Here is a 14,007-nt window from a genome sequence, read left to right on the forward strand (position 1 = left end):
AGCCCTGGCCCTGCGTCCAGATGCAATCTCAGCCTCTCCGAAATTGACCTTAGAAGCTGAAATCTCTGTTGATCAGCCACTAGAGGGAAACAGAACCAAATACAATGGCACCAGCCCCACATTCCGTTTACACTGAACCGCCCTCAGAGAACATTCCAGTGCAGGGTGTGCACGGCTGTTCCTTCCCGGGGCTCTGAAAGAAGCCAAAGGACTTGAAGACTGTGTATCACATGGGTTCCCCGCCCTGGAGAGGGCCGCCTCTCCTGAAACTTGGGAACACTTAGCGGTACCTGTTCTCCTCAGCAGATGGCGCTCAGGACCCCGAGAAAAGTGAAGGAAGCTTCCTGAGTTGACTGGTCTGCCCTGAGCCTTCAACTTCTCTGAACTTGGCCTTCAGCCACCAGGCTGTTATCCCTCTGGAAACTGTACCCTTTTTTACTTTCACCAAAACTACCACCAAGCCTCAGAGGCAGGGAAGGAAATGCTCTTTAAAAATAAGCAGAACTCTGCAGACCGAGAGTATATGACAGTGATGACCATGACTTTGTCACCACTGGTTGAAGGTGGTAACACTAGTGAGGTGGAGGTGGGGGTGGGGTGCGGGGCAGGCTTGAACTGCCACAGACAAGAGACAATTGTGGGAGGCCTTGGCTCTTGCCCACACTGAACCTTTAGAACCTGGTGGCCTCAGGAAGTCACTTCAGCTCTCTGGATGTCTACTTCTTTGGCACACGAAGGGGCCAATAAATATACTCCACCTCCATTTCCAATTTCTTGTGAGGATCAAATGAAACAATATGTGCCAGTGAGCACTGAATACTGCAGTGTATTCCTGGGACACAAACATAGAGCATATTTTTGGCACTAAAATTCAGTGGGAAAGAGTAGACTGAAGCGAAGAGGGAAACAATACAGCCAGAAAGTGACAAGATGGATGTCAATCCAGTGTCTTTGCCCAAAGACTCACAAGGTGGTGGTTTTCCCTGCTCCATTGCGACCAAGGAAGGCAGTGATCTGGTTCTCGTAGAAGGTAATGTTGAGACGGTCCACGGCGGGCCTGCCATAGGGCTCAAAGATCTTTACCAGGTTCTTCACACACACCCCAGGAACCAAGCCTGGAAGGTCACGTTCAAAGAAGGAGTCTTGGAGGGGAAAAAAGTGAACATGAGGTAAATATGACAATTTAATGTACCTGTCCCCCAAATTCTTTCTTCGGACCACGTCTTCTGCCTCTAGTTTCACCTGCCCCCATGCCTGTAGCCATGACCTTTGTAAAGATGACTACAGAATAATAATGGTTATAATAGTACCTAACACTTGTTGAACAGTTACTATGTCCCAAGCACTGTTTCAAGTGCTTTATATGGAATACCTCATTTCACTCTTTTACCAATCCTATGAGGTACATATTATTATACCCATTTCTATAGATGAAGAAACATAACACAGAGAGACACCAAGTGTCCAATTAAGGTCACCAAGTTCATGAGTGGCAGAGCTGGGATTTCAGCTCAGAATGAGCTTACTGTCTATACCGGCAGTCAGCCCTACACTCAATCTTCCATCCTAGGCCCTTATTTCCAACAGTATGTGAGGCATTTCCTCACAGATTCCTGGTGGCAGCTCATGCTCCTCATCTTCTTCCCAAAACAGTGTTGTCCTTCAGACTCTCCCATGTTCGTCCCATTCTCCTAGTCACCTTGGCGCAAATCTTTGAAGCAACTTTAACTAAGCTGAATTCTTGTTCCTCAGAACTCCAGAGTTTCTCCAATTAAGTGGGTAGGACAGCCCGCTTTTCCTCATTACTGTCCTTCAGACTCAACCCTCCACCTTTCTACTCCACAGTCCCCTCCCCTGCAGACCCTCGTTACCGTGGTATCGGTCCCCTCTCCCTGCCTCCAGTCTCTCCCTGTTTTGGTTCACCCTGTAAGGCACTACTTAACTTGTCATCTTCACATTGTCATTCTGGGCATTTACTCCCTTGTAAAAAACATCCCAGTACTTCCTCTTTCTATACCTCCTGGCCTCGCCTATAACTGAGATGGAACTGGCAGCCTCCAGCCCCTTGATTTTGGCTGTGGAATTCCAATCGGGGAGGAGGGTCTTGCCAGGGGTGCTACTGACTCACGCCACCTCTCTGAGGAGCTGCAAGGCACTGACCTCTGCCTTGTGAAATGACACCTGGGGTGGGCCAGAGGTATGGAGGCCAGACCCTCCCATATAATATCAGGCAAAGTCCAGAGGTCAGGCTGCTGCTCTAAACCCAGGGTGAAAATACAAGAGCATTTTAGTGTCTGCAGAGAAATGCATGTGCTTAGGGAATGGAGAACCTTGGGAGAATTACAGAACTGGCTCAAGGGGGAAGGTAAGGGAGGCAAAGGCCAGGAAAGCACTTATATCCTAGTTCATCAGGTCAGGAATCATTAGGTAACTTCTCCAGTCAGGAAAGGCTTTTGATGGCTTGAATGAATGGGCTTCCAGATTTATAAACCATGAGTGAAGGCAGTACCACTACACTTTTCCCCCCTGTGCACAGAAGCATTTATTTTTGTCTTTCCTTATAGCTCATATCCGCCTTAAGTCCCAGTGACCCAAGTTATTGTTCTTGCAAAATCCTCGGAAGTCAGCACATTTGTGCAAGTCACTCGGGATTTGCCTAACAAGGGCACAAACACACCACATACTTGGTATTTGCTTTCTCCAGGAAATATGCGTTCATGTCTGGCCGTAGCATTCATTCTGCAAATGTGCAGCTGGACCCTGGAGAAGCTATCAGGTTTAACCCTTGTCAACAGAGACAGTTTCTGGGGTTCCCTTGCACCCCAGTTCTGAGGTGGTCTGCTCAGGCCCTTTTCCTTGCCTTTGCTCTGCATCCTTTACTGAGGTTTTTACCATTTATTCCTTCTGGGTGTTCCGGGTCCTCCATTTCCTCTGTTATGGGTTCTGTCTTTTCCAGGGCCCTTTCTTCTCTGGTCGAACACCCTGCATGAACCAGAAGCCACTGTTACTCCCTTGGGGAAAGCTGCAAATCAGTAAGTCAGGGAAGGAGGGAAGAAGGGCAGAGGCTGGGGGAGGGGGCAGAGTTTCCTGCCATAACTGGGAAACACAGTTCCCTCCAAAGGCCGTCAGCATTCCCAGGGACCAGCCCTAAGCATGGCCCTGCCAACCCCTGACCTGCGGGTCTGTGAGGTTCTGAAAGTGGCCAGCGGTGCCACCCCAACCCCTGTGGCCTTTGCCGAGCCCAGAGGGAGTGTGTTGTGTTTTTTTTTAAACAGGAGTCTCACCTTATTCTCTTATCATGCCATGAGAAGCCCACAATGTCAGACATTGTGATTAAAAATATATATTAACTAAACCAGGATTGAATTTGAAGTGGGTTAATTTTCTTTAGCTCACCAACAGTACTTTTCACTTCAATCCCAAACATGTCCAAGTCATGGTGAACCTTGAGTAAAAGTCCACTCGAGGTGATACGGTGGGCAGCCAGCTTCACTTACAGATTGAGAAGTGGTTTAGCAGAGAAATCTACTTTCATGGACATTCAATATTTTGGGATTAACACCAGAGTGGAGCCTGGGTGAGGTACAGGCTTGCATAAATAGTGAAGCAGGGTGTAAACACACACAGCTCCCCCCCAACAGCTGCATGTCGCGCACACGCATTCTCACATTCACACATGCTCTCATACAACGCACCCCCATCCACCGCCCCCACCACACACACACAGAGGCATTTATTTTTTTTTGTAACCTTGGCATTTGGTATAAAAGGACATCAGAACATCCTGGAAGGGGGGAGAGAAGCGGGAGGGCGAGCCAGCCAGAGAGGACACCAGGGGCAGGAGGAAACCACTGTCGCCAAGCATCTAAAGGCTCCAGCCTCATGCACCCGTGAGAGCGGGGTGAGTTTTCAGGCAGCAGCCAGGCAGGGCCTCGCTCTGCCCGCGGCCCTCTGTAGATGTGCAGGGCGTGTGGTGGAGTAACAAGTAATGGGCCTCCAGGACTTCCACTTCTGCTCCCTGAGGGATTTTTAAATCTATTGTCCACAATTCCTTTCATCACTTTATTAGCTAGGATACTGTACTAACGTGTAATAAAAAAGCAGGAGGAAATAGTCTTGTTACTAGTTTAGCCATTGGAGTGAATTCCTTTTCAGGAAATGTGGGTCCCAGTTCCAGATTTTGTCCCAAGTGACCAATGGGAACTTGGGCAAGACATTGGCTGTCTCTTGGGCTCTGTTTCATCTGTGAAAGGAGGGGGGTTAGGTGGAGAAGTTCAGCTCTTTTCTGATGTTAGAGAGGTTTAGGAATCTATTTCAGTCTGGCCTGTGAGACAGGTGAAAAGTATTTAACTTCTGTTGGCAAAAATATGTGACTCATTTTTGAAGGAGAACATTTGTCTTAATTTTTTTTTTTTTTTTTTTTGGAGAGGCAAAGATTGTAGAGAAAAATCTCTGCTAAGATTGTAGAGAAAAAGAAAAATGCCCACAAATCCTGATATTCATTAAAATTAGGAACATTCCAGGAATACACTCCTATGTTAAAAATTCCCATTTATAACATTGTAGAAATGTAAAAGTTTATAGGTAGACAAGACAGACAAATCAACATAATGGAAAAGTACTGAGCTGTGGAAGTGCTGTTTGTTTGAATCATTAGAAAGAAAGAAGAAAGAAAGAACCCACCCAAACCTTTTAAAGGCCCTAGACTAATCCCCTAGAGAAAATAAACACCTATATTAGTGTTTAAAGGATAAACCCGGGGTCAGGCACAATAATACAAAGTTAAAGGCAGGTAGATGAGGAACAAACCAATTGGAAAATATTTCCTTTGTTTCCAGAACCTCTCCGATCCAGGGGAGTCCCCAGCTCTCAGGTCAGAAATTTTGCTGCCCTCTCACACCTCACAAAAGAATCTGTGGTCCCCCCGACACCCCACCTCCAGAAGGCTCCCGTGGCCTCCTGCCCTGTTCAATAGGAAAGGTAAGTTTTATTATCAAAGAGGCGTTCTGGGCAATGCCCTTCCAGCCCTCTCCCCCAACCACCGCAAAGATCAGTGCCAGGAGAGCCTGAGAGTATTTGCCTCGAAGATCACAACTCTGTCCCAGCCTCCGGTTGGGTCCTTTAAAAGAATGAATGATTCTTTTAAAAGAATGAATGAAAGAAGGAGTTCATATTTTGAAAAATTAATGAGAAAAAAGCAGAAGGGAAGGCAGCAGAAGGTTGAATGCAAAATTCCTTCAAGATTCTGTGGATCTCTTTGCTTTAAATTGAGAAGCAGCAAAAGTCACATGTACCCTGAAGTGGTCTGACCTTCTCTTACTAGGTCAATTTAAGGCACTGGTCACAAAAGGTGGGTTCCCATAGGCTACGTGGTGGCTGACCTCCCAGGAGGCAGCAGAATAATCAATCAGGAATCACACACTTGATGTAAGAGCCACCTGTATAGCCCACACATATACCATAGCCCAAAAAGTTAGTTTCAAATGTTAAAGTGGTTTTTTTTTTTAATTTTTAAATTGAAAAAACTCACCTTCACCACCAAGCCAATAGGACTCTTGTAGAAGGAAGTACCAAGGAAGTGGGGTTCCATAATCCCCTAAAAATAGACAGGAAAATAAAAAGAGAAAGCCTGAGTTATCCTGCCTTGCCACAGCTCTATATTGAATTTATCTATCTAAACCTCAAATTGTCACAATAGATATTTACAGCTCATAAGCCATTACGCAGCTACTACTTCCAGCTTGTTTTAATTCAAAAGATCATTTTTTGGCGGGGCGGGGGCACGGGACCAGCAACACTAAGACTGATGATCTTGGTTGACATGAGTTTTTTAAGAAAACATTTTATTAAAGAATTTAATCTTGCCCTTTTCAATAATTATCATATAATAACGGTGATAATCACTAACACGCGTTAGATGCTTTTTCTGTGTCAGGCATTACTGTGAGCCTTTTCTGTATGTTAAATAATTTAATCCTCAGAACAGCCCTAGGAGATACGTGGTATTCTCATGGACAGGGAAACAGAGGCCCGCTGGGTTTGAATCATCTGCCCCGGGTCACCGCTCCGTAAGCAGGGGCACAGCATTCTAACACTGCTAAGCTCCTTCGGATACCACGGATTTAACCTCCCCACCCTGCTGGAACCATCTGGGTTTCAAGGAAAAGACTCCCAATTTCTAATCCAGTTCTCTTAGCAAGCTTTGCTCCTTATAAAATGTCGATTTTGCGAGAATCCTATTTTTGCTTATTTAATAGTTATACCAAGGTTGTCAGCCACTGCCAGACTGTAAGCTCCTTTAGGGCAGCCCTGGGTCTATTTTTTCCACCGCTCTTTTCCCAGAACCTGGTGGTGAAACTAAAACACAGGGGCTATTCAGTAAATAGTTGTTAAACAAATTGGCTAAAATAAAGCTCTTGAATTATGCGCATACTTCATTCTCAATCCAACCAATTTTCACTTGTCGCCTTCTAATGGCCCAATGAGACAGAAAAAAACTGCAGCTGAGCAAGGTCAAGTGTGTTGCTCAAAGTCACTGTTATGGGTTGAATTGTTTAGCACCCCTGCACCCTGCACCAAAAAATGATATGTTAAGGTGCGTCGTAGAATACAAAATATATTTGGTCTTCTTTTCCAGTTTCTGGTAAAGCTCCCCAAACCCTTGGAGTTTCCTGAATGATAGGAGTGCATTTTGTTATTCATAATGAGCCCTGTTGTGAGCCACACCTGAACTTATGCTAATGAGGTGATTCTGTGGGGGCCCCTAAATAGCTTTATGATGGGGTGTGCAGAGATCATCCTTCCCACACAGGTTTCAGAGGGAGTATGGCCTTGCCAACGCCTTGACTTTGGACTTCGAGCCTCCAAAACTGTGAAATAATAAATGTTTGTTGTTCTAAGCGACCCAGTTTGTGGTACTTTGTTATGACAGCCTTAGAAAACTAATACAGTCACACAGTTAGGATCTAAATCCAGGCCTCCTGACTCAGTCTAGTGATCTTTTTCCTACTCCAGGCTTGCTGCCTACATATTTCTGCCAGCAAATGCTGCCCTGAGATGATCTGAGAGCTGTGAGTACATCTCTTTCCAGGGACCAGGCCCAGTCTCCCTCTCCCCTGCAGCTCCTGGCCACAGCGTCGAGAGCCAGCCGTGGAAGCCACAGCATAATGTGGCTGTGGGTTGACTTGGAGACCACAGACCACTCAAATGAAGGTGGGACTTCTCTAGCTACTAGGAAAGATTAATTTGAAGGAAAATGTGATTTCTACAAAGCAAACACAACAGTGTGCAAATAGCCAATTTTGATTCAGGAGCTGATTTTTCATGGTGCAGATTAATCAGATATGTATGCACCCAAATAAAGGTCCTATTCTAGGCACTGAATAGTCGAGATGATGGACATATTCTCATGGACCCATAGTCTACTGGGAGAGGTTGACACACAAACACATAAAGAAATATTATGTCAGATAGTGATATAAAAAAAAAGTAGAATAAGGGATGTTAGCACTGAAAGATTATTATTTATATAAGGATAGATATTTAGGAAGTTTCAGTCTGGAAAGATTCCAGTGATAAAATGACATGGAAACAGAGACCTGAACAGAGTGAGGAAGCAAGCCTGCAGATAGGAGAGAGAGAGAAAGAGAGAAAGAGAGAGAGAGAGAGAGTGTGTGTGTGTGTGTGTGTGTGTGTGTGTGTGTGTGTGTGTAGAAACGTGTTCAGGGCAGTGACAACAGCAGATGCAAAGGTCCTGAGAAGAAAAGGAGCTCAGTGTATTGAAGAACTCTGAATAACGATGCTGGTGTGGCTGCAGCAGAGAAACATGGAGTAATAGGAGAGGAGGAAGATAGTTGGAGGCTGAAAATGAAGCACCTTGTAGGCCCGAGCTGGGACATTGGATTTTGCCCTGAACAAGAGGAAAAGCCACCGGAGGCGCTTGAACAGAAGGTTGACACTGTCTGACCTAGATTCTGAAAGGATCCCTGAACACAGTGAGAACAGACAGGTAGAAAGTAGTAGTGGGAGAATGAGACCTGGACTGGGAAGCATGTGCAGAGGTGGTGGCAAGGAATCAGATTCTGGATCTATTCCTACTGTGCAGCCAACAGCATTCACTGGAGAATTTTTGGCTCCTGGATTTCAGTTTCAAATGCTAGTTCTGAGTGCCCAAATTAAGAGAGCTTAGAAAGGATGAGATTTAAACTAGAAGAAAAGGGGCAGGCTGGGGATCTGAAGAACCCAATTATTTTTACCCTATGAATAGGAACACTTACCTGGAAATACCTGGTCAAGGTACCAGGCAAGCAAGCCGTACAGAGCAGCATCGAGGAGCATCATCTTCATGGACATCAGGAAGCTGAACTCATCCCCTTCCATGGGACTCTTCCCAATATTGCTCCACTGCAGCCCAAGGCCTTGCTCCTCAAAGCGGGCCAGGTACTCAGTGCCAAACCCAAATGCCACAGGAGACAGCAGGCTCTGCAGTGGGGCAAAGAGGGTCCACAGGTGAGCAGAGGGTCTTGCACCCAATTCAGCAGCACCCAGATGCTCACATGCAGGGAGGAGGGCCAAAAGAAGGTCCTCATTGCATCCAGGTGTAAAGCCACACTAGGGAAGGGTTAAAGCAGTCTTCTCGCGGGACAAGAATTCTATGAATGCCTCTCAGGTCTTAGACACCCTGCCTACTACCCACCAGGCCACATCTCACCTGTTCAACGAAACACAGTTGTGGAATGAGGAAGACAAACACAGCACAGCATACCATACTGAAAGACCAAAGGTCCTCATGTTCCTTTACCCACCTTTCCCCCTTCTTTCTCCTTCTTTCTTAAGATCACAGTTCTTGGTAGAACAAAGAAGCTAACTTGAGCCACTTTGTGAGAATCCCACTGGACGGGTCCACAAAGTCATCAGTTTCCCAGGGCAGGCTAGGGGGCCACACAGAGGAAGGTCTCATGACCTCCTGGGGTCTGTTAGAGTCCAGAAATGCCTCAGACAACATCAACTATCTTACGTTTTCCCATCTCCAGACTGGGGACACTCATTCTTTTAGGTTCTCTGGGGAGAGTACTAGCCAGCTGGCTGGGCGGTGTGCAGAGAAGACAGTCTAAAGAGGAAGTTCCCCAGCCAAGTCCTCACAGGTGGACCTGACCTGACAGAGGCACATAAACACAGGCAGAGGGATGGGCTATTCCCACTCCCTCCACTCAGAGGCCTCCCCATAGTTTGGAGGACCGAGGGTAGGGTTCAGAATGCGTCTCTAAAAGAAGGGGTTATTTAGCTATATGTTCACACACACACACACACACACACAAATTTAAAATATCTCAGCCCAGACCTGATCCACATGGCTGCCTGAACGAGAGCTTCCTGGTGGATCCACACACCCCAGAATCTAGCTGTGGTCTCAAAATACTGGCCAGTATGCCAAGGTCATTCAGCTCTACCCCCAGGCAGAGTCCAAAGGACTTCTTGCTATGAATCCATTGTGATCATTTTAGAAAATTGGGTCCAATAGCCAAAGAAACCATCATTAAAATGACAAGGGAACTGACCATATGGGAGAACATATTTGCCAATGATACACCGGACAAGGTCTAATCTCCAAATTATACAAAGAACTCATAAGACTCAACACCAGAAAGACAAACAATCCAATTAAAAAATAGGCAAAGGATCTGAATAGACACTTCTCCAAGGAGGACATACAGATGGCCCATAGACATAAGAAAAGATGCTCAACACCATTAGCCATCAGAGAGATGCACACTGGTCAGAATAGCCATCATTAGTAATTCAAAAAACAACAAGTGCTGGTGAGAATATAGAGAAAAGGGAACCCTAGTGTAATCTTGGTGGGAATACAGACTGGTACAGCCTCTGTGGAAAACAGTATGGAATTTCCTTAAAAAATTAAAAATGGAACTGCCTTTTGACCCGGCAATTCTACTGCTGGGAATATATTCCCAAGAATCCCAAAAGACCAATTCAAAAGAACTTATGCACCCCTGTGTTCTTAGCAGGACTGTTTATAATAACCAAGTACTAGAAACAGCCTAAGTGCCCATCAGCAGATGAGTGGGTCAAAAAACTGTGGTACATTTACACAACAGAATACTACGCAGCAGAAAGAAACTCCTACCTTTTGTGACAGCATGGATGGAACAGGAGAGCATTATGCTAAGTGAAATAAGCCAGTCAAAGACAAATACCACATGATCTCACATGAGAGGAATCTAATAAACAAAAATAAACTAGCGAGCAAAACAGAACCAGAGGCACAGAAACATGGAGCAGACTGACAGCAGGCAGAGGAAGAGGGGAGGGGGACAATGGTGGAAAGAAGGGGAAGGGACTAGTCAAAGAACATGTGTGAATGACCCAGGGACATGGACAACGGTGTGGGGATTGACGGTGGGGGCAGGGGGCAGGAGAGGCGAGAGCAACAGGGGAAAATCGGGACAATTCTAATAGAATAACAATAAAAAAATTTTTTAAAATAAGAAAATTGGGTGCTATAGATAGCAGCAATTAGTTTCTTATTTAGCGTGAGAAATAAAAGACAGATGTCCTGGCCGCTCTGGAACCAACTAAGTTTGAATTGTGAGAACAACTTAGACCTTAGATATTTCCCCAAGAGAAGCAGGTGGTAGTTCTTTCTCAACTCCACTGCACAGCAAATGGTGGACAGGGAGATTCTGGAGGACAAGGAGAACTGCACCCTACAGGGCCCAGAAGCTCTTTAGCCCAGTGAGAAGGTGGAAGTAACCTATTTGAAAATGATTAGAGGAAAGGACAGTGGTGTTCTGGAATCTTGAACTAAGAGGTCTCTCAGGCAATCACAAGTCCAGTCCAGTTTCTGGACACCTCTGCTGGCAAGAGGACCCGGCTTGGGCCCGGCTCCTTTCTACACCCCGCGCTGCCAGCAGTGGTAGAGCGTGAAAATGATACTTGGAGAGCTGCCCCGGTTGAAGTTCTTTTGGCAAGAAACAAAAACTTTTAATTCATGGAAACATCTTTGTGGACAGAACAATTAGGGAGACAAGCTCCTTCCTTCTGAATCTTGTCAAATGCTAAGAATAGACAATGGAGTGAAATGGGCCTGGCTATTTCCTCTTGTGGATACACAAAGGGACCTATGAGCCGAACTGGTTTTCATTTACTTCCCAGGGCAGACTAATCAAGCAGGTTTGGTGAAGAGGAATTGTCCGGTCACTCTCACTTTTATCCCGGTGCCCTTAAGCCTTACTGCATCCCTTTGAGCCTGAAGGCAAAGTGGATCCCTTCAAAGGGCGGGCCGGTCCTCTTGGATGGCGACAGACCCCTCAGAGCACGTGCCAGCAGTGAGCCCATGGTCCCTCACCACAGCCATCTTCAGGTCGGCCGCCATCAGGTCCTGCCAGGCGAAGCAGAGGATGTGAGGCAGGTAGAGGGTGAAGTAGATGACCCCGCTACAGGCTGCGGCCAGGCTCGCCCTGGAGAAGAAGGTGCTGAGCAGGAAGCACTGCATGATCGTTGCCGTGGAGAAAGCCAGCAGGAACAGGAAGAGGATGAACGGGTTGCTGTAATGCAGGATCCTTCCATGCTGAAACCAAAGAGGCCCCCTTAGTCAGTAATTTCCACCCACGTCCAGGGGCAGCGTCCCTCTCAAGGGTGATCTCTGTGCAGTGAACCCAGGCCCTTCAGGAGTCTTCTGTCCCAGAGGAGTCTCTCCCACCAGCCTGTTGCTGGTACCTACATTTCCACATTTAAGACTCAATGTATTGAGGTCCTTAAATTCTATGAATGCTGTTTCCCTAGGAGGATAACACATTACTAATACCAACTAATTGTTATGTGTTAAATGAGAAAATCCTTGGTGGGATTTGAGCAGAGGAGGAAGATCTGCATAGGGGGTCTTGGAGCATCAATAGCTCTGGGATATATGGAACAAAAGAGGCAGATGGAATTAACCAAGAAACTCATCTCATAGCATGTAAAGGCAGCAATGGGTTGATGCTAAAAAAATTTTAAAAATTAAAAAGAGAGAGACCACCCAACAAGCTTTGAAATTTTGCCTGAGGTCTGGCCTGCTAACAAAATAACTTGTACTTGTATTCTGAGATTTGCCACTCACAAGGTGAAAATATCAGTAATTAATCCTTAGCACTTGGAAGTAAAGTAATACCCCATCTGTAATGTCATATAAATATCATTTCATAGGACACATCAGTAATACTCAGTATCTTTCCCATTAACTAATGATTCAATCACTTTGGCTTTATAGAGAATAGGTCCAACCTAAGTATTTTTAATAAATGAGCTCCTGGCAAATTACATTATAGAATAAATTGAAATGTTCAAATTGATTAGCCCTTCTTGGTTCTCCTTTGCTGTGGCATCCTATGCAGACTTTTATCCTTTGTACATTAACTCCAAATATATAGAGGTCACCACCTGTTCTTGGGAACATAAAGACACAGATAAGGTCCATCGCTTTAACTGGTCAGATTAACTGGTAGTGGTGCCCGGCAGCACTGGTTCCTCGCAGGGGAAAAGAGTGACCAATTAGCAAGATCTGTAACGGGCATTTGAGAGTTGAGTAGAACATACGTGCTACTTATCTGCTGTTGCTACCATTTCTCCTCCACTCATGCTCTCACACCAGCTGGGCTTTGATACAACAGATTTTAAAAAATAGAATAAAACAAATGGCAAAGAGTAGTGGAAGAGAGCCATGCTTAACTATAACCAAACTTTGAGGAATTCTAAATAAAACTGAAGATCAAGACTCAGAGCTCCTAATTTTGTGTCAAAGAGGTCCCCACACCACGCTGGAAAGCTCACTCTTTCTCCTTAATCTCCTTAATCACACACAGTCCACATAAAAGCAAGTCCATGGCTCAACCTGTGGCTTTTGGCTGGAAGAATTTTAAGACAGTTGTTGCTATTCTCAGAGGAATGAAATGCATTTCTTATCTCAGCTCAAAGCGAAGTCCTACAAACTTCTATGTCTATAGAATTTCTCATTGATTTAAGGCAGAGATGAAATTCATTTGGCTGACCCAACAATTTCATTGGCCTTGGCTTCCTTTGAGGGACACTTTTTCTTTTTTGTTCTTAGAGCTTGAATAACAAGGGAAGCCTCCCATTGTACCAGCTTCCAGCTTCTTTCCTGCATAGTTGAGTTGGGAAGGAAGAACAAGGGAAAGATGGAAGCGTCATTAAAAGGAAAATCCTATTCTGGTGTGGAAAGCTCTGTTTGCGTCATTACTGGAACAATATTCTGGTTCCCACAAGGTGAAACCCTTTTGTACAAGAAATTCTTGGTGAACATTCTCTACCTCACATCCTAAGTGCTTTGAAGTCCCTGTGTTCATTCTTAGGAAGGCAAATCTGAATGTTAATTATCAGCAACAAGTCTATGGCCATTGTGCGATGTCATGCATGTTTATGCATTTTGTGTAAGTCAGATGCTTATACATTTCGAATCATTTAGTTCTGAGGACACAGATGTCCCCTTGGTAGTGGGGAAAGGAGCAGATTGAAGGATGGGAAGGAACAAGGGAACCCCCAGAGGCATACAAGATGCTCAGTTTCTCCCCTCATTGCTATGGAGCTCTGGGACCCTTTATATATTTAAAGCTGCATCTGCGTTGGGTTGTGATGAACAGAATGACCTCTATATCAGCACTGGTTTTGATAGCTCTCTAGCACAGGATTCAGCTAAGGTCACAGCTCACTGGATCTCAGTGTAACACTAAAATCAAAACCCCTCAGACCTAGTACATTTTACTGCAAAGGGGCAGGGTTTAGTTTAAATGGATACGTGTTGGTTGGACAGGATACGTAATGGAACATTTCTGAACCAGGTAGTTACCAGGTGTTGTCCAGCATGGATGGCACATGCTTAACCAGAGTCTGTGTCAACATACACTTTGCCTGGTGCAAAGGGTCACTGAATATGATGATGGGAAAGAGGCAGAACCAGTTTGATGACACTATATCAGGAGCTTACAAAGCCTG

General features: G+C 45.3%; 1 protein-coding gene across 1 annotated transcript in view; it reads right to left on the reverse strand.

The window, feature by feature from the left end:
* Positions 1–14,007, reverse strand: part of ABCA4 (ATP binding cassette subfamily A member 4) — a 125,817-nt gene that overhangs the window by 47,274 nt on the left and 64,536 nt on the right. Inside the window, exons 15-19 of the mRNA XM_054592061.1 lie at positions 11,366–11,587; positions 8,277–8,481; positions 5,531–5,596; positions 2,893–2,982; positions 968–1,142 (exon numbers count right to left, since the gene is read on the reverse strand). Coding sequence (XP_054448036.1) covers positions 968–1,142; positions 2,893–2,982; positions 5,531–5,596; positions 8,277–8,481; positions 11,366–11,587 — 758 coding nt within the window. The remainder of the gene's footprint in view (positions 1–967; positions 1,143–2,892; positions 2,983–5,530; positions 5,597–8,276; positions 8,482–11,365; positions 11,588–14,007) is intronic.

Source organism: Pteronotus mesoamericanus, unplaced genomic scaffold (assembly GCF_021234165.1).
Source record: "Pteronotus mesoamericanus isolate MK-2021 breed Mesoamerican mustached bat unplaced genomic scaffold, CSHL_Meso_final scaffold_31, whole genome shotgun sequence".
In the NCBI taxonomy this organism is placed as follows: Eukaryota; Metazoa; Chordata; class Mammalia; order Chiroptera; family Mormoopidae; genus Pteronotus; species Pteronotus mesoamericanus.